Genomic DNA, 25950 nt, shown 5'->3' with positions numbered 1-25950 from the left:
ACAGATTAGCTAAGACGCTTCAAATTTCAAGTTACACCATACTACCTCTTGGAATTTTGTTATCACTTTTGATGTTGGTTTCAAACACTAAGAATAGTGGCCCACGTCTTTTAGGTGGTCCTAAAAGAAGAAGATAAAAAGACATACAGGAGATTTATTGTTTTTCCAACAAGTTTAAGTTCCTGTATTAAATTGTAAATTTCAGCAGCATTTCAGGATTTCAGAAAGCCAAGTGAAAAAATATGCTAGCATTGTTCCTTGTGAAAATTCTGAAGTTTGAGCTTCTAGTTGATTTTAGTTAAGAGGATATTTCCAGGAAATATGAATGTTTTCATCTTAAAGTTGTTTAATTAAATTATTTTAATACATGTTCAAAAATTGTATGCGGGTTTTTGCATACAGCAGTTCACTTAAGTCATTTTAACTCAAGTGAAAAATTGCCATCCAAGAAATTACTCAAGGAAGGGTAAAGAGAAAGTATTTCGTAACAAAACTACTTACTGTGTGAGTAATGCATCGGTCTATCGTTGAAGTGAGTAGAACGAAAACATTGACTATATTAACTCAAAATGCAATGGCGTACACACAAATACATTTATATCATTTAAACACAAAGTTTAATATTCCAGTTGGTTAAAAAATAATCAAACTGGACAATTTTGTCTTCTGTCTACTAATGATGACGATGATTAATTATACCAACATTCCCGCTGGCGAGTCGTAAACAAGCTGAGCTTCAAACAAGTGGTTGAGCTCCGTCAGCTGAACCTCAGCTGATCGGAAGTTCAATCTGTTAGAGTGCAGCATAATTTACGTAACGCACATTCAACATAAAAGCACATAGCAGATATTTAATATACTAAAATAGTAATTTGACATAAATAATGTCAGAAACCTAAACATTTAGTGGTAGTATATATAAAATACAACTTTTCTAAGCTTTTCCCCATAAATTGTTGAAGTAGAAGGAAGTGCTATGTTCCAGGTATTTTATTTTGAAGAACCAACGCATTAAGTACATATACGTGTTGCGGCTGCCTTGACAGCATCCCTAGCTGATTGGGAGGACAGGGAGAAATGGCTGATGCTATAGCTGATACGAGAAGGCTGTACACTAAGCCTCAAAACCTAAATGACGCGTATGGACCCCCGAGTAATTTTCTAGAGATTGATGTGAGCAATCCTGAGACTGTCGGGGTTGGCAGAGGCAGATATACGACGTACGAAGTCAGGCTGAAGGTGAGGCTGCATTAACAAGTGCTAGTGACGTTAGCTTGTTAGCTAGCTGCCCAAGCTAGCTGACCTGGCTTTTCCTTTTAGTCAAAGTTATAAATAATTGACATCAGTGTTGTCATCGAGAAACAAATGCGAATGTTGACACATAGTTCACAAGTATTTGCATACTTGGGTATTATTTTTGAATAAAAAGTGTTTAGTTGTTAGTATTTGTGTGGGTGCTGGGTTTATCAGACATTACCTTAATTACGCAATGCTATGCACTGTTAGCTAGTGTTAGCGTACAAGCGAAGTTTTAAAAATATTTTAAAATATATGCAAGATTGGACAATATGAAAACTGAAATGAAACCTGAATTTGCTTGTCTGTAGAAGGAAGCTCATAAAGCACCGATCTAAAAATAAAACTAGTCAAAGAAAAACACAGAATCTAAGATCTGGGAGCTTCTAGAAGCTGATTTTACACGTTCTCGTCATTAAAACAGCTAATATTTAAGTTAATATTTCAGTTTCACTTATAGAAACATTCCATCTACTAAGAAAGTGAAGTGAAATGTTTGTTTTTGTTAAGTTTCTCTAAAGTTCAACTCTGTTATTCTTAACACAAGGTTTATATCTGTAATTAGTAGTAGTAAAATAATGTTTTCATCTAAAACAAATGCCACAAAATCTCACCATAAACTTGACTCGTGCTTGAGTGGAACTCAAGGCACGCCCCATGATGACTGCAATAAATAGATAACAGTTATAGTCACACCAAGTAGTCTACGTGACTTGCGTTCAGTTTGAATACCCTCAACAAAAGTATTTAATGAAAAAGACTCAGGACATCATTTCACTGCCTAGTCCTGACTGATTAAGTATTACACAAAGTCTTGGACAGATTAGGTAATAAACAGATCCAGCATGGCATAAACCTTGCAGTGTCTAATCACTGTTGAATTTGGTGGCTTTGATTGGTGAAGTCAGTTCCTCTAGAGCTTACAAACAGGATGCAGCTTGCTGACAGATTTTCCACTTTTTTCCATACCTCCTACGACACATTTCCTTCCCCCAACTCCGTTGTCAAACTTGCAGAGAAGTTCTTTCCATCCATTTGTCTTCATTTGTACTACAAATGAAGGTGCAAAATGAAATTTCATGGTAGTCCTTTGCAGTAAGGGAAATATTACATGGTAAAGTTAGGACATTGATAACAGAAAACATACAATTCAAAGGAGTGGACTGATTAGTTTGAGATGATGTCAAATTAAAGCAGCATACCATGTCTAAATGCACATGTCAAACTATGAAGAAGATGGGCCACAACAGGAAATAAAGCATTCATTGCCTCATCTGTCTCCTATGTAGTGGAAAATAGGCTAAAACTGAAAATTGGTCCCATTGCTATTATGTCAAATGGACCTAATTCTCTCAACAATGTTTCTGATACATTTTTGAAACTATGCTAGAAAGAACTAAGGCAGTTCTAAGGGAAATTCCCCTTTTAAAAATTTCCCTGCAAAACTTTGACTGAAAATGTGGTGACCTCTTGGTGACCCAGGCCAAAGCAGTCCACACTACATGGAGTCAGGTGGCTTTTGACCTATGGAGATGATGGTGCGAAGAAGGATTTTACATAAAATCAAGAAGATTGTGGCCAACCCTGGCCATTTTCTTCATGGGACTGTCTTAGTACAACAGAATGTCTTTTGTCAAACACTCTGACTAAAGACACTCTAAGTAAAGACAGAGGCTTATTCAAAGCCTCTGCTATTACTGCATCAGTAATACAAACTGCTACAGGAGACCTTTCCTGCCCACAGCCATCACCACCTACTTTTAAAGTTTTGATGAGTAACAGAAATGAGCAATGAGGGCAACCTGCATTGAGATGGCAACAGCATATTCTAAAAGGTTTAGCCCTGGTCTAATGATGAGAAAGTGATGTCAAAAATGACAGACATGCTTTTGTTAAAATCTTCAGCAGAAACAACTTTGAAAAAAGCCTTTTTTTCTCAACTGCTTTTCCAAATGTTAAAATTAAATAGCCTGTCTTAATTTAGTGTAGGTTACAAGCCTCGTTAAACTTTACTAAGGCAAATATTTATGTCTCAGACAAAATAAACTGTTTTGGCTATTAAACCATTTTCTGCAAATGAATGACATTTCTTGTAGCTGGCTTGTGTTAAATCTTGACGGTTTCACATTTCATCATTTTTTTACTGCTAGTGTAAAACTCTTTGGCAGTCACAAGGCTCATCTGATTGCCTCATCTTTTATCTCTAACTTGTCATTTCAGTTGACTGACACCCCTGTAGTTAGTGACCTGAAGCGTTTAGATTGGCTACCAGCCTTCAACTGTTTTATAGCTTCCACTGTTTCTTAAAGAAATGAATTTAAGGGGATGGAAGCTGTCTCCAGGCATTAGCCTTGAATATAAGGCTACTGTACTTGATTAGCCTGTTATAATTAGCATATGCGTGTAATCAGCATTATTGTGCACCTCATAGCCCTGTGTGACCCTGCTTTGCATAAAACCACAGAAGAAGCGGCGCATCTCTCACTTTTCAATACACGTGGTGTCAACTTAGCTTTGCTTCTCTCCTTCTCCTTTCTTTAGCTTTCTTTGGAGACACTTTCACTCCATCTCCAGCATTTTAAGAGCGTTAGCCACAATGCCCTAGCCAGGAATGCATAGTATTTCTTTTGTTCTTTCTTGCTTCTTTACTTTCTTCCATTTTTAGTCTGATTTCTTTTAGACTACCACAGCATCATCCTCTACTGGGATATACAGTTTCTTCTATTAACTGTTTTTCCTGTTCTCACCACTGTCCTGATAGTCACCCCGAAATTGAGAGAGTCCTTGTGGCTGCACTGAGAGAGTCTTGCTTAATCCTCTCATTGAGAAAAGAGAAGAATGAAATGGGCCATGGTCTGGGGGTATGGGGGAGCTGGAACATTTACTCCCCATCCTCACCCCCTACCCATGGGAGGGCAGAAAGCCACCCCTCTCCACCAGCCTTCATCTCATCCGCTCCTATCCCATTCCTCTCCCAGCTGTGTGCAGTCATTTGCCTATTTAATTGCATGGTTACTGTTCTTTGGAGTAATAATGTAAACATAAAAAATAATTAGGCGTACGAGTTTCTCACGGTATGATGCAGTTGAATTGAAGGACTGTAGTGTTGTAGGAATTACTCAGTAATGTAAAAGTAAAGGATATAATATAAACAAACATTTGAGCAAAAATAAACATTAATTTCCTACTGGTTATTGCATAGAATACACAACCTGTTGTGCTCTTTATAACATAACACAAGTATAATAAGCTTAAATTAGCTCATATTTTCTCAGGTAGCTAGCCTGCAGTGGGCTGCTTAGCAAACAGCTGCTTGTAGCTTAACAGCTTTACTTGGACAATGGCGTTACCTCAGAAAAACACACACCTCATGACTGTGTATGTTTTGGGTTTTTTTTGTTACTAGAAATATTTCCAAACAGATTAATTTCTTTGCAAGAGGAGAAAACTTGTAGTGGTCCTGTTTCAGCAAGCTGACTGGCAGTTCACTGCGACAAGTGTTAAGAAGGGGCAGCTTGAGAAAACTCAGTTTGGTACTTTCTCTGGCATCTTTTTTTAAAATTATTTATTTAAAATGTGAAAACAATTATAGTCCACATTTTATTGGTTTTGAAGCATTTTAAAACTTTGATAGTGGTAACTGACCCATGTCTGACAGTAACTGTCGTTAAGCTGTCAGGTTTGTTTTGCATCTATGTAAAATATTGTCAGTTTGTCCTTTTGGCTTATATCTCCATGTTTGGCTTGGGTTATCATGTGGTTAGATGCATATTTGAAGTAATATTGAGGGATGTTGTTCAGCCACTTGTTTACTGATTTCAAACTGGTGATTTAAATCAACAAACCAGATTTGTTTTTTATTTTTCCGATAGGAAAGCAAAGTTATTTCTAGAAAATGGCCTGTTTTCCTGAACTTTTCTAAACTTTTTAAACCATACATTTTCGGTCTCATGAAAAATTGAGAGCAGTTAGTCAGGCAAAAAAATATTTTACGAGTACACCTGGACTTTTTTTATGTTCATTTAAAAAAAATGGAAAAATTGTTATGTAAAATGGATATTAAGAAATTATTTATTAAATTGTTAAATATTTATTGTGTTTTCTTATCACAGCATAGCAGTGAACCTAAACTACTACTCCAATTTCATCCATTTTGCATCTCATAATTTTAAGTGAACTTTTCATAATGGTTCATGAGCAATAATAATATCTGTATTTTTGCCCCTAATTCCTGATGCCTGTAATGGAAAGAGTTACTCTGCTGAATTCTGCCATATTCTTCAGTGTTAATGGTGTCTTTTGATTGCTGGATCTCTGGAAGAGCTTCCCAAGCAAAGAAGTGTATTTTTGTTTGGACCCACAGCAAACCCCAGGTTGGAGCTGGGATGTGGGTGTAGGAAGGGGTGATGGGAATTACCAAAATTTCTTTTTTTTTTTTTTTTAGTTGGTTCCCATCTCATCCATTCAGGGAAGCGGACTTTGGGATCTCACTTTGTTTATGGATAAGAGTACATAAAAGGGCTCTTATAGCTCTGTCTCTCACTCGGTCTTCTACCCCTCCTCTTCTCCCATAGCTTCTCCTCTCTCCTTTTTTTTTTCCTCTTTTTCATTTGAGTTCTGGGGTGGGGGCCTTTGGTCATTAATAAAATAGGGAGAGACAGGGAGTGTGTGTGTGCGGAGGAGGTGGGGGGTGGAGGGAGCTTGTCAGCCACAGTCAAGTGTAATCCAAAGTCTACAGCATCCTCTTCGACAACTATTTTAATGGAAATAGGGAACATATTGTATCAAGGCTACCATATCCTACTTGAAATGACAGTATCAAAAGTGGGAGTTGATACTATGGCAACAAAGCAGCTTTTTGCCAGATAGGCGAGTCGGAGAGAGGGTAGGCTGTCAGGCCACAGGGGCCGGCAAGCGAGGGAACGAGTGAGAGAGTACACGTAGCGACGAGAGCAAAAGACCCGTTGCCCCAACGCTTTTGTTCACAGCCTTTTTTTTTCCCATTTTGGAATATGATGCAATGAGATGGTATTATGTTGCCATTTTTTATGCCATTATTCTGAAAGGGGGACTATATGGCAGGGGTGAAGGAGGGGTGTGCACGGGGGAGGTTTAGGATGCGCACTTTCAAACTTGACTTAATCCATCCTGCTAAAAGCTAATGCATGGTGGCCTTGAACTGTTCTCTCTGGAGATGAGTGATCTTTGTCCACTCTCCCCCTTTCTTTCAGCGACGCGCTGTTTTTTAAGGGTTCTGCCTCTTTTCAGGCCGGTTTCAATGAGCCCAAGGCATTGTGTCCCACACATTATGATTCACATGCTCTTCCTATGGAGCACAGATTGCACCTTGTACGCCCATAATTGAAAGTGAAGCTAGGAGATCTACTTTGACAGAGATACAGCTAGCTTTCTGCTTCTTTTTTTAGAACACGCTCCTCTTATATATTTTGCTTTTAAATATGACCTCTCGTGTTTCTCTCTTTGGAAACAGCTGGTTTTCGTCGTTTCCTTTTTTTTCTCTCTCTCTCTCTTTCCCTTTCAACTAGAACAGGCCGAGTGTGATGTTTTACACGGTCACTGAAATGCTAAAACCTGAACGGCGGTGGGTTGGTTCCGTGTTCTGATCAGTACAGAGGCCAGTAAGTTGAGACAGCCGCGCTCTAACCTCTAACCAGCCGTGAAGAGAACAGAGGCCAGGGAAACCTAATCTTTGACTCTCGGCACTCTCACGCACCGCCTCTTTCTGAGCGTTTTGTGCGAGCGAGAGAAAAAGAGAGTGAGACCTCTCAGATTTCAGCTCTGTCGTTTTCATCCCTCCCCTTGTCCTGAAAGGCCAATCTCTTAATCACTGGGTTTGAAGGGACGAGGGAACCGAAAGTCCAGGTGACTTCCATAACTTCCACTTTCACAGCTGCCATCATTGTGTTGACATGGATTGGTTTCAGCTTCCTCACGAATAGGCTGCAAACCTTTACATTTACATTGTCAACAAAGCCACTGGTCAAATCATGCACATCATCTCATGCATACTTTACAAATGTCAGTGTGCACTTGTGTTTGGTCAAGTGTTTTCCTGTGTGCACATGATGGGATTAGAGTCACGGCGGTGGCAGATTACCTGTAACTGTGATCTGGGATTAACTTCGTGGCGCTCCACGCTGTGAAGTAACACGACGCAGCGGGGACGGACCACGGTGAGAGCAGTGCAGAGTTAATGCTAGAGCACTGGGGCGATAAAGCTATGATAATCCACTTCTCCTGTGACCTGAGAAGGAGGAGGAGTGAGGGCCTCATTGATGGCTTTACCTGGAGAGAACTTGAAGTAAGGGGCAATGGTTTTTGAGGCGTGGGGAGTTTTAGAAAAACTCTGTGGGAAAGTGGGAGTGGCAGAGCTTTTAATCAGCATGTAGAAATGGTCTGCTTTATGCGACTGTCACTTTAACCTTTTTGCTTTACTGTACTTTTGGAAACCCTCTGGAGATACTGAGGATTCTAGGTCATTTCCAGTTGAAATGAGTAACCCAAAGAAAGTATCAAGTATAGCTGGCATTCATTACTTTAAAGTGAAGTTGTTTGCTTTGCGTTTTGTGTGTGTAAATGAATAAGAACTGCCCCTATATTCAGGCATAGTACTGATGAACATACAGTGGATTGCAAAAGTGATATAGTCATGGAACATTTTCACATTATACCGTACTGTAAGCATAGACTTTATTTTTCTTTAATTAAAATTTTGTTTTGTTATACACCAACAAGAAATGAGGCATAAATGAGAAATAAAAAAATTAACTTATTTGTTACCAATTGAAACTTTCCTTGAACTTGTTTTTTCTGGTTGAAATTCATGTTGGCCAATCGGCAAACAGGAGGAGTTGTGAACGAGGATGTCACTCTTCAGCGCTGCTTTAGAATTGTAGTCTGCAATGGCTGTGGTTGAGCAATGGCAGGGAATGAAGCCATTTGTTGGCCTTGCTTCCAAATATTGAATCAACATGAACAGCGCTTCTCTTCGCAGAATCAATCTGGTGCATAACGTATGTCATGGCCAAATGTGAGCGAATTTGAACTTCAGTAGAGTTCTTGCCTCCAGGAAATGAGTCGAGGGTCCTCACTCCTGACCAACTGTGCAAAGCAAAGTATAGAATGAGGGGCTGCTTTTTACTTCTCAAAGTCTGGAATAAAGATTAAAAATAACTATTTTACAAAATGTTTGACAAAATGTAGCATTTATGTGCCATTTAATAAGGTTTAATTTTCTTTATTAAAGCTCAATAAGAGTTTTACGTGACGTAAGGATTACTTATTTTGCAGATCAAGAGAAATGAGGTGCTAGAGTCCTAAAAGTCCTAAAAGAGTCCTAGAGTCCTAAAACTCATGCCGTTTCGCATGAGTGCGAAACGGCCACTTCTGCTCTGCCTCCTCCTCAATTAGTCTTGCACTGAGCAGATGCAGCTCCCAGCCTCTCCAGCTCCCTTGCTCTTCCTTTATGACCACATGTACCCTCTCTTCTCTTTTGTTCAACCGTTAACTCTCCATCTCGCTTCCTGCACACAGTCACAGTCGCCTGCCCATCGATCAGGCTGCTGCTCGCGCTGCATTCATTCTGCACCTACTTGCTCAGTTGCTTTGCTTTTGTGATTCTCCCCTTTTCCCTGAATTCTGACCTTCTGTAAGTGGCCTGCCCATGAAATGCTCATTCACTCCCTTCTTGTTTGTACATTGTCACAGGATGGCCATGTACCGCCAGGACTAGTGAAGAGCTTTGGCATTGTGCTGTAATTTGCTGTTTGCTTCACTGTTCCTGTCAATGTCGAAACATCTCCCTCTTTTAATTCGAAATTCACTCTCAAGTGCTTGTCAACAGCAACTTTGAATTATGTGCACACGTGTGGATTCACATACATGAACACACACACAAAAACCCGGTATGCTTTCTGAGTGGAAAAAGACCTTGGTGAGCAAAAGATTGTTGGAAATGTAAGTTGAACTTTTGTTTTCTGTTCCCTTGAGGCCAGTTTAAATTTAGTTGAATTTGTTCCTTTTTTCTACTTCTTTTTGTCCTTACCAAGCCACGTTTTTCTCCTAATCATGCCATTGAACCCCAAAGTTCAACCCAACATTTTTGTTGTCTTTTGTCTTATCTAGTGTTCGCTCCTCAGGCCTACCTTGCTAGTGGCTTTTACCCTAAATTAATTTAGGATATTTATATTTTAATCAATAAGGGTTGTCTTGCTGTCACTGAATGTTCATAACTACAGACTAAGCTGCATCCCATTTACCTTTCCCTATTTTAAAAATTGAATCTGTGAATGATTACAAATTAAAGATATTCCAGTTGAAAATTGGAAATTAAAATGTTGTGCTAAATGACCTTGATCTTTGCAATTAACTAAACAAGCCACTAAGGAATTCAGTATAATGTAGCAACACATCAACTGCTAGTATGAGAATCCAAACAAATGTTACTATTACAGCCTTCTATATGTGTACTCTTAGGGTAGCCATATTGGATTTTGAGTTTAAGTTGGCAAAAAAATTTCCCACTTTTAAAGTTGACTTCCTACATCACAAAGCCTTCCACTAACATTTAGAACTATTCTAAGGAAACGGTTATCAGAGTAAGTGTTTTAAAATGTGACAGTTCTGCTTGTGTTTGTCCTCAGACCAACCTTCCCATCTTCAAGCTAAAGGAGTCCTCTGTGCGGAGGCGGTACAGCGACTTTGAGTGGCTCAGAGCGGAGCTAGAGAGAGAAAGCAAGGTAAACTTTCCATATAAGTTCGACATTAACAGTCTGTTATAGAGCTAACAGACTGTAATGTTGATCATACCTACCATGGAACATAATAAGAAAGAAAATGAGGTTTTGAACCCTTGTGAGTGGGTTTGATAATAAAAGGTTTAGGCTACATTCACACAGTAGGTCTTGATGCTAAATTTCAATTTTGTGCTGCAATTAGATTTTCTTTTAATTACACTAAACGCCACCACCTTACAGCGACCTGCATGTGTGGAAGAAGAATGTTGACGTCACATATCAACGCGCTACGAAAGTAATGATGGTTTCCGCCGTCTATGAATCAATTTCAATATTTATTTAGCAATAGAAGCTGACAGTATCATCACAGGATGATGAGACTAAGGAAGCTTAAAAAAAGAAAGCTCAGCTAACCCTGTCACAATAACAAATATTGCAGGTTGAGAAATTGTCTCATAGATTATTGTGATAAACAATATAGCAATGCAGGTTTGTCCTGTCAAAGGCTGATAAACTAACTTTATAAAAAACAGTCCACAAACATTTTAAATATCCATAATCAAACACAGCAACCAAAAACAGTAAGTAAAAAGGAAATGCAAACCACACACAACTGAATCTATCAACCAAATGGACTATGAAGTCTCCGTAAGCAAAACTGACATTCAAAAAATATTAGTCATCAGGATGGAAATTTTCAAACTCATTTCAATCCATCATTATTGGTGATAAATCAACTATTTCTTGATTAATTGATTATTGTGACAGGCTTAATCAGAACCTTTTAGCAATGGTCTTTTATGGAGCATGGGTGGCAACTTCTGTAGTGAAGTCTGTTTGGCTGCGTGGTTGAAACCAGCAGTGATTGTGATTTGACATCTTTCATAATTTTATGAATATGAATGTCAACCATTGTTAATGTCTGAATTTAAGCATCTGGCTTCTTTTGGTGCATGATTATTCAACCTCTCACATCAGTGACGTTGGACCGTTCAGACTGCAGACGCTTTGAAAAAAATTGGATACGTATCAGATTTAGTTTCACCTTTGAAAGTGGCACAAATATGATTTTTTTTGTTTTTGGGAAGTGAAAAATCAGAATTTGCCCCGACAGACTGTGTTAAAAAGTCTGATGTGGTCAGAAAAACCCCCCAGAATGAGACGCAGTCAGCTACTTTGTGAACTTAGCTTTAGATTGAGGACTCAGGAATGCTCTTATAAGCTTATTGAATCAGATCACTCTGTTTTGGAGTCATTAATTTAAAGCACTTAATAATGGATGCAGGTTTGTGTAACTGTTTTAACTCGGACTGTTTTGTTTTTTTGAGGTGGTCGTACCACCTCTCCCGGGAAAAGCCCTTTTCAGGCAACTTCCGTTCAGAGGAGACGATGGCATATTTGATGACTCTTTCATTGAGGAGCGGAGGCAGGGTCTGGAGCAGTTTCTCAACAAGTAAGTCTGTCCACATCTCTTACGTTTTCATCTTTCCTTTTTTTTTTTTTAATCTTGCTTTGAAGTTAAAATTATTTATTCTTCACAAGTTGTTCTGTGCAGCTGCAGTTATTTGCAGCTCCTTCCTGAGCTGAGGTGGTACTTGAACTTTGCAGAACAATGAAACATTTTGTGTGATAACTACATGCAACTTTTTCACTTCTCTTCATATTGTTAACAAACTGAACCCTTGGAGACAGGTTGGCCTTTTTCCCGCTATCCTTCTTAATTCTCTTATAATTATCTTGCAAAGGACAAGAAAACCAAAAGAGGATTCAAGCATGCACCCCCACAACATAATTTTTTTTCCCACATATGTTTTGTTGTTGATGTGTAATTTATGTTAATTGCAGCTCAAATTACAGCGCGTGGTTCCCCGGGATGGTGTGTGCACCTCTGCTTATTTTTGATCCAGCATGTCCTCGTTTTCAGACGCCGAACAATAAAAGTTACAGTGTGATTGTAATCATTTGCAGTTATAGCAGACTTGGCCATTATCTTTGTTTCATGTGCAAATGCACCAGTGTTTCCTGCCGGAATATTAAACGCGTAAAGACAGTTGAGAAAATTAGAAACCACAAATATGTTAAAGTAGAGGAAGATGATTCGGTAATTAGGATTTATACCCCCATCCCCCTGTCTTTGCTTCCTGTAAATGAAGCACTGCTGTTGATCATATTATTGTTCAGATGTATTACTGGCCAACATTGTTCAGTCTGTGATTGAGAGCATTGTGAAGAGTAATTCTTTTGAAATGCTAAAGATGATTGTTGCTGTGGAACAAGTAAGAGGGAGGAGAGAGGAGAATGATCACTTTTTGATTACGCCAGTTAAACATAATTTATACTTCAGGTAAGAGAGAAGAGCTTGAATCTCCTGTTTGAAAAGGCTTTTATGTTTAACATCCTCATGGCTCTTGTCCTCTGGGCCGATGTTTCCATATTCGCTAAGCAGAATCCGATCAGGCAAGATCGTTTTTACTTATTTATTTATTTTTTATTCCTTCCCAGTCATTTCTCTGGTACTTGACCTGAAAATCATTCTGCGCTGTTTCATCTCTCTGCAAATGTTTCCCCATCAGAGGTTAAGATGCGTACATGTGTGCAATGTTATCATGTTGGTCTGCTCCGAGTGATTTAGCATTTTAAAGAATGTCATGTTTAAGGGTCTCAGGTGCACTGGTCCGTTCTCGTTATGCTGCTGTGCGTCATCTCAATGGGCCTTCAAGAAAACCTGATGTCAGAATGGCTCTTTAAAAGGAAATGGCATTAAAAACAAGAATTTATAGCAAACCAGCTGTAATAATTGCTGACTTTGATTAAAATTTTCTGCTTTTGATTAGCTTTCACATGAAAAGTTTTGTTTGTATTTTGAACAGACAAATATATGAAATTTATTTGGGTTAAAATTTGCATTGAACTAAATTCATAATGAAGATCTTGGAGATTATTTCTGTTTTCTTTCTTTTTTTTTTGATAAATTTAATTTCTTTAGTTTTTCATTTGCATTTTTCTGTCCAGAGTAAAATGTTGTGATACAGAAAGTTTAAGCATTTAATTTCTTCCAGACAAGTTCTCTTTCTTCTTAGATGAGGTTAGAAGCTTCGGATGTCACAATAAAATTAAAATCAAATTTTCTGAGACATATAACTTACATTATGAACTATTAGAGATTTAGTATTTTATTCGGGCTTATATTAACAGAATGCACTATTGGAAATATTCTTTTGATTTTCATGAGATGTATCTAGAAAACTGTTTTGTTAGTAAAGTACTGTTGTAGAAAAGTGGTATTAATTATCACACGGTGTAAGCATCTTTTTTTTTTTTCTTTTTTTTTTTTTATCAGTGAAATTCTGCATCAGGCACATAAATCATAAAGTGTATGTGAACATCAAGAGTTCCAGTGATTTACATGGCATTGATCTACCGAATTCATTATTTCACCTTAAATAGGTTTTCCTGACTATTTATTTTTGGTTATTTTTGCAAACGATGCACAAAATGCAAAGTACAAACGGTTGTTCAAGCTTTTTATCAGTGCCATTGAAATGATTCCTAATTATTTTCATTCTCGACCAGTTCAGTTTCATATAACTACACCCTTGTCTCAATGGGAGTAAAACAATCTCTTGCTCTTATGTGATTCTTTTCAGAGTGGCCGGACACCCTCTAGCTCAGAACGAACGCTGCCTACACATGTTTCTACAGGACGAGATTGTGGACAAGAACTACACCCCATCCAAAATCAGACAAGCCTGAGGAAAAACATAATAATAATCATGGCTCTGCTTGGCCTGGTCCGGCTCAGTCTAGCTTGGACCCACAACCAAAAGCTCTCTTCACTGCTCCAAATGTCTCTCAATAAACTTTTAAGTGACACTTTCTTCTTTCCTACATTGTCTAAAATATTATTTCTTGCCTATGTAAGCGTAATTGCTAATCACTGATTGTCTGTTTTGACCTTCCAAATGAAGTCAAGAATGTTCTATACACAGCTGTGGTCTAAAGTGATTCACGGATATTTTTTCTTCATGTCTAAAGATGCCACTAACAAAAATATATTATATATTTATCATTTAGCTATGTCCTGAATATATTCCTTCATATGTTACTTTTGAATGAAACTTCTTTGTATGCAACGCTTGTGTAATGTCCCACACCATCCTCCATCAACGACTGGCACATTGCTGTCTATAACCAGCACTCAAACATGCACACACGCATTCGACGGACCTCGACTTTCAAGCCACACTTAGTTGTTGTCTTAAAAAGGATGCATGTGTGTGTCTGCGCGCATCGTGTCCACCAGCACCTACCCGAAGATCACCATGTTTTTTCTAGCATGCAGTTTACACAGAGAGAACTGCAGTATTTCTACTGGCAATGTGCGTTTTGAGATTTGTATACTGCTGTGCCATTTTTGTTTATTTTGAAATATTTTCCAATAAAACAGGTGAAATGTCTCTGCGCCAAAGTGCATTTTGTCGTCCGAGCCACATCATGCTTGCATGCAGTCGCACTGTCGAATTGTATTCAGTGTTTAATAAATAAATCTTAATACAATTTTGTTAAGAAGTGATGGCTATTCAAATGGTCTTTATTAGAGTAGATGAGATACATTTTGTATGAAGTGTTTGAATTGTCTGCTCAAATGATGCACAACTGTTGCAAGGCTTTTTATCAAATGATTTTAGTGTGCAGGTAAAATAGCTGTTAAATCAATAAATATGTATAATGTAGTAATGCACCTGATTCAAATTTGACCAATTTGGCTGGAATCAAGTCTCAATAACAGAGCATTTATCCTCACCATGAACATTATTTTAAACTTTTATTGATTCTTCTGAAGCATTTTAACTTAGTTTAGACTTTTAGGAACTTTAAACATACAATTCCAGTAATTTCTAAAATATCACTTATGTGCATATTGTAGGAATTCGTTGTGGCTTATCAAATTTTGTCCACAGGCTCAAAAATAAACATGCACCTCTAATAATAGTTGTGTAATTCTCTTATAGCAAGTTGGAAGAAAACTAAAGGATTTATCAGCCATCAATAACTGAAATAATTCGGGCTTCATATGTCTCTTATCTTTAGTAGCAGAGCTTGTTTCCTAGTGTTCAAAATATCAATAAGGTTTAGATCTCAGACTTTCCAGAAGCTTAATGTTGAGTCTTTTATCTATTAAAAAAGATAAACTTTTGGCACGTTGTTAACCCAAGTTTTAACTTTCTAGCTGCCAATCTAGATTGAAGTTGAAGAATTATGACCATTGTTCTCTGTTTATTTCTCCCAGTGAAATACACCACTACCACTGATATTGACGCAAGTCCTCAGCATGACACCACCATAGCCATGCCTGAAAGTTCCCACAGTGTTATTTGGCCTGAAAGCCTCACCATTTCTTCACCAAACACCGGTTTTGTTTCATTTAACTGGAAAACATTTGGCTTTCTTTTTGAGCAGCTATCAATTTTGCCTATGCCTCAAAGTTTTTCTATTGGAACATGAAAGTCTTGGTCAGCACCCTTTTGGGTACATGTCTCCCAACAACTCTTTGACCTTGGTTGTTCATGAATGTCCTCTGAACTGTTCGAGTCAAGGTGACTAAAACTTCAACACAGTTGGGTGTTCCAGCAGGGAGAATCATCTGAGACATACACATTGAAACTTGCTTTGAACAGGACATTGCAAATTAAAATAAGCTCCTGGAACATTCCCAAACCTTTAACCCATGTCTATTCCAGACAGGAAACTAGTTTAAATGAATAATGCCGAACACCATGTGGTTTTTCTACAAATTGTTAAGGGACTTTTTTTTTCAAACAGTGAGGCTGCTTACACACATTTGGGCCTGTTTTACTCTGTGTATTAGAGAAATTTTGTATTCAATTGAAACCTATCTACTCTTATGATTAAGAGCATAAGTTTTTTTTTTGCATAAATATTCAGAACAGGTCATGAAAGTTGATCAAATGCATTGATCTGTTGGCGTGTCAAGCGGTGTAATATTATACTGAATTGTGACAAAAGAACATGTGTCATGTCATTAAATGGATATGTCATGCATTGTTAGTTGTATGTTTTGTATCTTGGACATTTCCAGGGTTAAAATAATCAAATGTAGGAGGAGCTACATTAGTCTGCAAGATGAAAAAACTTAAACTGCTGCTGTATTCTGGTATCTGATGTATGAAAACAGTTGAGTTCAGTCTTCATCTCTTTTATTCTCTTTGTTACAACTCTAAATAGTTATAACTCAGGATATTTACAGCAAACTCAAAAGAACACAGGCCACAAAAAAACATTTCCAAGTGCTGAATATTATTTTATCCAATGTTAGTGTCTGTCTTCACAAAATCAACCTAAAGACATTTTTGAAATGCTGCTGCGTCTGAAAACAGGACACACTGACAGATAGGACAGCAGCCTCTGAAATGACTTCCTTGAATAATTTTACAGCAACATGTTTCATCTCAAAGTTTATTTTCTTCGTCGTTGCCCCCTTTTGTGCATTTGGTTTCAGCACTGGATTGCGGAACAGCGACTCGGGGCCCTCTCACTGTTGGGGCATCTTTTTGGTTTTCTCCACTGGGACTGAACACAGCAATTACAAGATGAAATTGGTCATCAAGCTCATTGGTCTCAAAGACACTCGAAAGACATCATAATGTACAGCATTTCTGTTTAAAATGGACTTGGCAGGCGCTCTTTTAGAGTCTTAAGGTGACATTTAAATACTGTAAACTGCAATTTTCTGAACCTAATCCTTAACTAGTGCAAACTGTTAATAGGCGATCCGGCTGTGTTGTAGTCTTTACTTCAGTGTGGAGCCTACAGGCCTAAAAGACTTTGTGCTCCGTGAAAACTTCAACCCGCTTCTGCTGCACCTATGTTGAGTTGACCTTCTGTCCAGACCTGCATGGATATCTTAGTCCTTTTCCACACCTCTGGACAGTCAGATAGTTCATATATCACTTGATTTGTACATGTCGGAGAGAAGCCTTGTAATGGGAACGTTCCCGATGGTCTTTTTGAAGAACACTTCCTCTATGGTGGAGGGGCTGACGGAGCGGAGTGCCGGGAGGAGCAGCAGCAGCTTCCCGAAGCGGCAGGGCTGAGTTGGGTACCTGGAACAGAGAAGAAGGTTCTAAAACAACTTTTATACATGTTCTGTTTAGTATAACACTAAGAAAGAACAACCAGTTAAGACCAAGAAACATGATCCATCAGGTTGAAGTTAGGTCTGCATAAAGCAAGTAATGACAGATAGGCTTGGATGGATTAGATTCTAACCTGTGGTGTTCCATGAGGCAGAACAGCTGTATTTATAGCTTGCAGAAAAGTAGAACAAGAAGAAAAAATATTCTTTTATTCCACAAATGGGTAACCAGACAGTCTGGCTATGAAAATCCCACCTGCAGTTTGCTACAAGATAACAAGGGGAAAAAGGCGTATGTGGACGAAGGTGTTGTGGTCAAATTAAACCATTTAGGTCAACATACAAAATGCTTTTGTGGTGGGAAAAATAGTATTGCAAATTATTCTGAACATATCAACCACACAGTGATATTTGGTGGTGGTGGCATCATACTGAGGAATCCTGTCCTTCAGAAAAAAGCAAGGAAGCTGGATGGATCTACATACACACCGATCCACATTAAAATAAAAGAGTTTGAGGCTGCAATGACTTCACACTGAGGTCAGAGTTCACTTCCCATCAAGACAATAATCCTAAACAGACAGCCAAAGCTTCAAGGGAATTGTTAAGGTCAACATACAGTACAGACCAAAGGTTTGGACACACTTTCTAATTGAATTCAATGAGAAGGTGTGTCCAAACATTTGGTCTGTACTGTATATTAATGTTTTAGAATAATGAATCAAAATATGAAGAAATATTTTATTTTATTTTATTTTATTTTATTTTATGAAGGTTCTCCATCCAAATTAACTGAGGTTGAGTTTCTGTTTCATGGGTCTGCAACCTGCGGCATCAGAGCCACAACTGACTCTTTGGACTCTCTGCAATAGGTTGTTTTAGCAATAACCTATGCTAAAAATGACGAAGAGCAAACTAAAGTTTGTAAAAAATAAATATAATCAGAAATTAATTTTTAAACAGTTTTCCAATTTTGTTTTAAAATAATTGCATGGGATTAACAAAATAGAATGACACTAAAAGTACTAAAAGTCATTTTTAGATCTATTTTTCTTGCCATTAGTTTGAAAACTATGTGTTTGACTTTACATCATTTTCCACAAAGATCACCATCCAATAGAAAAAAATACTTTTGCAACATAATGTATGTCTCTTTTTTACATACCTGGTGTGGATGTAACTGTTGAGTGTGAGCTGTGCTTCATCTTGTAGTGCAGCGATGGCGCTGGCATTGCGGAAACTTCTTAATTCAGTGCTGCCTTGGGTAGGAACTGTAAAACAAAGTCTGTTTAGGTTTATGGAACGGATTAAGTTGACGTTGCTCAAGATTGAACCATCCCTTTTGACTTTGTCAGATAGGTTCAGGTAGAAACTTGTAGGATGTTTTTTTTAAGAAGCTGACTGCTACACACCTGCTTTGAATGTTACGATGCATTTTAAACATGCAAACTCCGTCGCGTCAAGGCGCATCTGTCGGAATCTGGTCACCACCTCCTGAAGTGCCTGGATCTCAGACATGATCTTGTTCATCCGCTGAGATTCTGTGTTTTCTGTGTTCATCCCTGTTGATGGAAATGAGAGAAAAGTGTTACCATTTGGGAAAAGAATGCAGCAGCAAGCAGTCACACCCTGTCTGCTCATAGAAGGATTTTCGGATTTTACATACCAGAGACAGCAAGAAGAGTCGTGGAGTCCACAGGAATTGCCCACTGAGCGATACCCAGAACAAACAACTCTCTCCAGGCATCCTCCAACAGAATCAGCTGGAAAATGATTGGTTTGTTTAAGCCAGCATGAATATTTGTCCATTTATGACATTTTTATTAGATTGTGCTTCTACTTTTTTGTCTCAAAAAAATTGCTTTTGACTGTTGATGTTTCTCTAACACACCGGATACATTCAGTTACATTTTGGTGAAGTTGTTATGGCTACAAAACACTTTTTGAGCTTAATTATGTAGCTGAGGAACTGTGAGAAGTAAATAAATAAATGAGAACAAATTATGTGTGAATTAGCAGAGCACAATGTCAGCCCACAGACACTGAAGAGATTAACTGCAGGAACTTCACCACCATAAAACACCTGAGGGCTCAATAGGAGCCATCAGCTACTTTACACAGCCTTAATGCACACACACAGTACTGTGAAATGTAATCAATTTGTGTATTTTGACCATATTACCCTTTTTAGGAATTATCTGGTACACCACATTGAATGGGGAGAATTATCTTTTAGCTTTTTAAAATAAAGTACATTATTAGTATTATTTGTGCGATAACTAGCCTCATATACTGTAGATATTCTACTAAGAATGCCAAAATCATTCTTTTGACTTCTTAAACATTCACATTTGAGGTTTATTAACATTTTGGAGTAAGAGCACTGTAGTTGATTAATAATAATAATAACAATAATAACAATAATAACAATAATAATAATAATAATAATAATAATAATAATAATAATAATAATAATAATAATAAAAGACTTGCTTAAGCTTAATAATTTAGTATTTTTGCTTCTGTCTCTAGTATGTACATGTGACTTTGTGCTGTTTGTTCCTCTCTGTTCCAGTGTTTGTTCATTGGTTGCTTTCTCCAACTTAATAACACAAACTGTGATTCTTACGGCCTTTAGTTGCTGCCTTACTGACTTACTGTAGTTCTTCCATTATTTATTGTTTTGGTAATAGAATTATTGAGAAAAAGAAATAATAGATTATAAAGGCTTAAATTATGAGATGTTGAATTATATAGCCAAATATATAATATTCAGATTACATGTAGGTATGAAAACCCCTGTAAATGTTAAATGCTTAATCTTTCCACATGTTTTTACTTACATTGTGGGTTTATAGAAACAACATTTGATGCATGTCATGAATTTAAAGTTTACCTGATCAGATAAAGGCAGAGTGGAGAATGCGGGAACGCTTTTGGCCCACTTGATGCTCATGAAGAGGAGGCGCGCTGCGGACTCGCACACAGACTCCGTGGCCACCTCGTATAAATACATGGGGGTGCCACTGACTTCATGGGGATACTGCAGGACGTGTGACATAAAAACAAACACGTGTCAAAAGTCTTAGTGAATCACAGTTTAGAGAACAGCGAGCTGCAAAGATCAAATTCCAAGCTCTGGCACGTGACTTTATAATCATTAGTGTTTCTTGTGCTGGATTGGGAGAGAAAACTCTAATTGGCGGATTTGTGCTTCTTACAGGATGCTAAATCGGGACAAGAATTTCAGCTTCTAACCTCTGTAGAAAAATAAAATCTTATTTGGAGCAACTAAAACAGCATCATCATACCTGACTGTGTGTTCTTTTAAAGAGGTTTTCTCTAGGCTCTTTAAATCTCTTAATACTCATTATTTCAGCTCATTTCCCACAGCATGGTGGCTTAGATAAAGAAACATTATAAACAATATAATATAATATAATATAATATAATATAATATAATATAATGTAATGTAATGTAATGTAATATAATATAATATAATATAATAATATTCTAGAGTACATTTCAGAACATTGTACCTTGGGGGTGGGTTGTGCTAAGCTCACGATGGCCTGTCTTTCTGGTGTGGTTGCTACTGAGCTCATCTCCAGGTTGTGGGGCTCCAGCTGCGTGACTGTGGTGAAGAAGGGAGGCCCGGGCAGCGAAGATCCCGGGAAGTGGGTCGAGGAGCCGTTCACCTCTTTGTGGCCCCGGAAATAAAGGGCGACTTGTTTGCGGATGGTGGACGTCCGGGGCCCCCTTTCATGCTGGACGGCTGCAAAAGTGGGACAGCGGACACACAGAGTTCAAGGAATAGTTTCTGAAAGAGCGAACTGCCTTCTTTTAAGAAAATCTAATCTGCATTCATTGAGAGTGCCTGTAAAAAGTGGCTCTTTTTATACAGGTGTAAAGTTAAAAACTAAAACAAAACAAATAATCAAGTTCCACTTGGGAGTCAGAGCATGGCCCAGGGTTTCATGTGGCGTTAAGCAGAATTTTATGTGGGATGCCACTTCCTGTTAATGCCCATGACCCAACAGGGCCAATCATCAGAGTTTCAATGCAAATTTGGTGGGTTTAGAAAGACAGATCCAGGTTTATATGGAAGTGTGCAATAATTTGTTTAGTTTTATTAGCAAACAGTTGCAGTGTGCATGGAGTGGGACGCCAGCTAAGGCAGAAGCAGCAGAAAAGATTAAACGGTCAATATTAATCACGCTAAAAATGTTAACAGAGATATAACTATTGAAATTTTCCAACCTCATTTGACACCAGTACATTTACCAAACTTAAAAAAATATGTTTTTTTTATTTTATGCCATTTGAAATATTAAAATCTAAATTAAAAAAAATCAAATGAAAAAAAAGCTGTTCTGAAAAATGATTTCATAAGTTAGAAAGGAAACAAAAATTGCACATAAGGTCATAAATAAAATCTTATATTTGTATGAATAAAGGACATTCACAAGACTGTCAAATACAAATGTGCAGGGAGGGGCATAGTCTCCCTTTATCCCCCATCGGAGGCGCCAGTGCAACAAACAAGTCCAAGCAATTAACTTTTATTGAAAGCTGCACCACGCTGGAACCAACGTCCCCTTCAAAACAAGCAAATAGCAGGTAATTATCAGCTTCTTTGGAGCTTTCATTAGCAGCCTTAATAAACTTTTCCACCTCGATACCAAACGCCACAGCATGGCGTGTCTATAGTCAGAGCCATAATTAAATCAAGCCCATTTACCGTCTTTATTCATGTTCACTTCCAGACACTTTTTCAAACGACACGCTCGGCATTGGTTCCTGTGAGTTTTGTCAACGGGACAGCCACCCTGCACAGAGACAACAAGGAAAAGAGGGGGTACGGGGAAAAAGAAGAAAACAAGAAAAAAAGGGTTAAAACGAAATCCTCCTGCTATTATCCTCCTGGGAGGCAAATCTCCAGGTAAAAGATCGCGCTATTATCTTGCAGTTATGGCCCCCTCTCCCCTGCGGCTCTAGTGCGGCCTCATCCCACATGGATAAGTACTCGATCCCGCCCTCTGCCGCCTTAAATCCTCGACTGGGAATCATCACATTAGATTGGATTACACCTGATATATTAGAGCAGCGCTGTGTTTAGGCCAGTACTTAATGGTGCAGGCATGACACAATTAGGCTCATCAAGGAAGATTTAACACAGCGACCAAAAAAAAAAAGGGAGCGAGACACATGCGTAAAATGCGCATTCGGTGCGTAATGGTAAAACGTTTTTGTTTTTTTTTCCTAAAAGGAACCAGTATTCATGTATATCAGAAGACGGTGCAAATGCAGAACAAGTTGCATAACAATTTATTGCAATAGAACAATATGTACAACCGCTGCTGCGAGTCCGTATTTTTCTTTCTTGCATGGAAAAAAAAATCCAATCGACTATTCAAATAGTTTGAATAGCACACACTATTTGAAATGAGCAACTAAACGATTCTGAGTACCCCAGTCTCCTCCCCTCCCCTTCTCACCTGTGAGCCCGACTTGCACACATAGGTTCGGTTCCTCCGGATGCTCCTCTTGAAGAATCCTGAACAGCCGTCGCATGCGTAAACACCGTAGTGTTTTCCTGAGCTGCGATCGCCGCACACTTTGCATGGGATGTCCAGAATCCGACCTTGGAGATGCCAAAATGTCAGTTGGACAGCATTCAAAATCAAGATTCAGTCAAGACCGAAGTAAATGAATGAAACATGATGGTAAATCATGGTGGTTTATCCACGCTTTTGAGTTTATACAGTAATATGATTCACACTTGCGCAATCTGCGGTGACATTAACTTTGTAAATGACTTTGGAGCAACAGATAAATTGTCGAGCGAAAGATTTATTTTTCGGGCAAACATGGACGCACGGCCCTTTCTTCACCCAACCATGACCATGGGAATTCACTGGAGCATATTTCGGGAATAAAGTCCGGTGGGAAGCGTCATATCTGAGCTCCCTAAGACAATAGCCCGAGGCTGCACAATGGAGACATTAGGGGAAAGTGTTAACTTAATGATTTTCCCCCATTGAACCTCGTCTGACTGCCTGGATCTCGACAAGCTGCCAACTCCACTTCATAATGGGACTCGACAGCTGCTTTATCCCGCAGGTCTATAGGCCCCAGGATTAGGGAGTGACACTGCACTGCGAGAATAATGCGCACCAACTCGTTTCACCAACTCAAATGAAGTGTATGTAAATCGAGCCCAGTGTAGATGAAAAAAAAGTGATTTTTTTGTGAAGATTTTGTATTCAAATCTGTTGAAAAAGAACTATATTTGTATGCATATGAGGGAGCTTTTTTCCCCCTCTCGTTCTGGAGGGAAAAGCCGTCTATGTAATTACACTGACGTTTTGCCACCTGCTCATTGATTCACCAGTGACCCGTCAAAAAGGGTAGCATGGGAATAACTACTCGGCAGCAAAGACAATGACTTCAGGGGAGAGTTATACGACTTCAATTGGCTGTTTATTCAGAATCAGAAGGCCGTGGGGAATATTGGTCTATGGGCCACAACCAACTACCTTACAGCATATAGGAATGTGATTTTAAATATTACATCACAAGGTTTAAAGAATATATATGTAAAAAAAAGAATAGAATTAGCAACTGATTCTTACTTATCCTTTTCTTTCTATAACATAAAAAATATGTAAGAGAAAAAAATGTTAATGAAAATATTGTTTCTATTTGCGTGCATTGGAGGGACAATTGACTAAGTGTTTGGGTTTAATTCAGTTTTTTTTCTTTTTTTTTTAAAAACAACTTTTAAAACCGAAGACAGGTAATAAACCGCGGAATTTGATTGTCGATTTAAATAAATCGGTGACGAATTTTTGTTGTGGAAAGATTTAGTTTCCCCACCCTGGGGGTCCAGTGCGGGTCCATTGTGTGCATTAATTGCCTGAAAATATATGGCATATTTTATTAACGTAATCACCATCAAGACCGAGAGCTGCTAATAAAAAGGAGACTATTTTTGGACAATATGGCATTTGGTATAGGGAGGAGGAAGTGATTCCAAATTACATCTAAACACTAATTTAAAAACATGCTGAGTAGCTGCAGAAAGTTAAATTTCCAATACAATCACATTTAGGGAGAAGGGAAGCACCGAAACAAAAACTAAGCATCACAGATTTTGATGTGATAAAACTGAAAAAAACTAAATAAAAAGAAATACCATCACATGTAAATTTGACAGAAAAGTGTTAAACATTTGTGCAGGAAATATATTTCATTTGGTGTTTCTAAAGATCAGACGTTTAATATTTGCACTTTTTTGGGCCTTCTGCAGTGATGTCAAGAAAAGTTCCAAAGCGCAAAAAAATGAGACAAAGAACCGTAAATATACCGCTTTAATACAATCACTGTATATAAGGTTAAGTAATTGCAAAATATTAAAGTCGTTTTAGGAAATTTTTAATGTATAAATTAGAGAATATATAAGAAATTAGTTAAAGCAAAGTTAAGTCAGAGGATTTTTGATCAAAATTAAATACTTAGCAAGAATAAAGTTGCCTTAGTTTGTTGCGTTTTTATTTTATTTTATTTATTTATTTATTTAGATATTTATTTATTTTTACTTCGGAAGAACTTACATGAAACAGGCAACAAGTGGCATCGAGTGTGGCGCATAATTCTTCTTTTAATTCTTTCTATCTTGGTCTTTCTTTACGAAAAACAAGATGGCACTTTGCGTGTGACAAACACATCTGAATTAAATAGTTCACACATAAGTATCTGAAATAGACTAAATTATTGCGTAAAAGCTGTAGTAAAAATTATTTACACATGCAAAAGGTTTATTGCTTATTTTCTTTCTTTTTTTTTTTAATCAAGTCAGAGAAAGGCCTTGCTTGAACGGCGGAATATAGTTGAGGATAATCGAGAAATGAGAGAAACTTACTTGATTTGACGTTCAGAATATCCAAACAGCCACTTGTTGAACCGGCGGGTTTGCTCATCATGAAAGTTCAGGTCTCTCAAGGAAAATGTTTCCCTTGTTTAGCTTTTATTTTAGGAGGACAACAAGAAAACTATCAAAGTAGAAGCGGTGTGTTTTGCTCTTCAGCGGATAAAAAGTCCAGTTACCAACTTGTCAGAGTCGCAGGCTTCGTTTGAGAGCTTCAAATGAAAACTCAGCGCCCGAGCTTTATCTCAGCACCATTTGCCTTCATCACAGCCGGACTGGAGCTCCGGCATGCAGGAGAGACGCAACCGGGTATCGGTGACAGACAGCAGCGCTGCTCCGGCAGGTCGGTGCGCATCAGCCCGGCGCGTAAAGTTGGACGTGTGCGAAGGAAAGAAACCACCGCCTGCGGAGGATCTGACGGGGCGCTGAAGCCGCTAGAAAAACGAAATTAAAAAAAGGCGAATTTTGGGCTAAAATCAGAGGTGAAAATGTGTTAAACACACCGGGACGCGAGGTGACTTTGTGCTGCGAGTTCCCCCCGAATAAGCGTCGGTAATATTTATGAGAAGTGTCAGGGGGAGGCTGGAGGGTGGAGAGCTCCACTTCCGTCATCCACTTGGCTTTCTACACTAAACTCCAACCTGACGTCACCGGGAGTGTGAGAGAGAGTGTGTGTGTGTCTCTCTGTGTGTGTAGGTGTGTTGGGGTGTGTGTGTGTGTGTGTGTGTGTGTGTGTGTGTGTGTGTATGTGTGGAAGGGGTAGGGATGCAAAGTCCCTGGGTGAAAAGGCGCCGTATAAGTTTAAAAAAAT

General features: G+C 38.3%; 2 protein-coding genes across 2 annotated transcripts; one reads left to right on the top strand and one right to left on the bottom strand.

Moving 5' to 3' along the window:
- The first annotated feature begins 1022 nt into the window (after positions 1-1022).
- Positions 1023-14509, top strand: snx3 (sorting nexin 3). The gene is made up of 4 exons (XM_028040572.1): positions 1023-1239; positions 9960-10055; positions 11381-11505; positions 13700-14509. The coding sequence occupies exons 1-4, from the start codon at positions 1078-1080 to the stop codon at positions 13803-13805; spliced, it is 489 nt and encodes a 162-aa protein (XP_027896373.1). The 5' UTR covers positions 1023-1077; the 3' UTR covers positions 13806-14509.
- A 1744-nt stretch (positions 14510-16253) lies between these two features.
- nr2e1 (nuclear receptor subfamily 2, group E, member 1) lies at positions 16254-25744 on the bottom strand. Its single transcript, XM_028039574.1, has 9 exons — positions 25134-25744; positions 22708-22853; positions 21951-22038; positions 20749-20984; positions 20105-20251; positions 18875-18971; positions 18621-18770; positions 18374-18479; positions 16254-17176 (listed from the first exon to the last, which is right to left on the bottom strand). The coding sequence occupies exons 1-9, from the start codon at positions 25192-25194 to the stop codon at positions 17014-17016; spliced, it is 1194 nt and encodes a 397-aa protein (XP_027895375.1). The 5' UTR covers positions 25195-25744; the 3' UTR covers positions 16254-17013.
- Between the last annotated feature and the right edge of the window lie 206 nt (positions 25745-25950).

This window comes from Xiphophorus couchianus, chromosome 15 (genome assembly GCF_001444195.1).
Source record: "Xiphophorus couchianus chromosome 15, X_couchianus-1.0, whole genome shotgun sequence".
NCBI lineage: Eukaryota > Metazoa > Chordata > Actinopteri > Cyprinodontiformes > Poeciliidae > Xiphophorus > Xiphophorus couchianus.
Note: the sequence above shows the minus strand (reverse complement) of the source record. Positions and strands in the feature narration are given on the sequence as shown.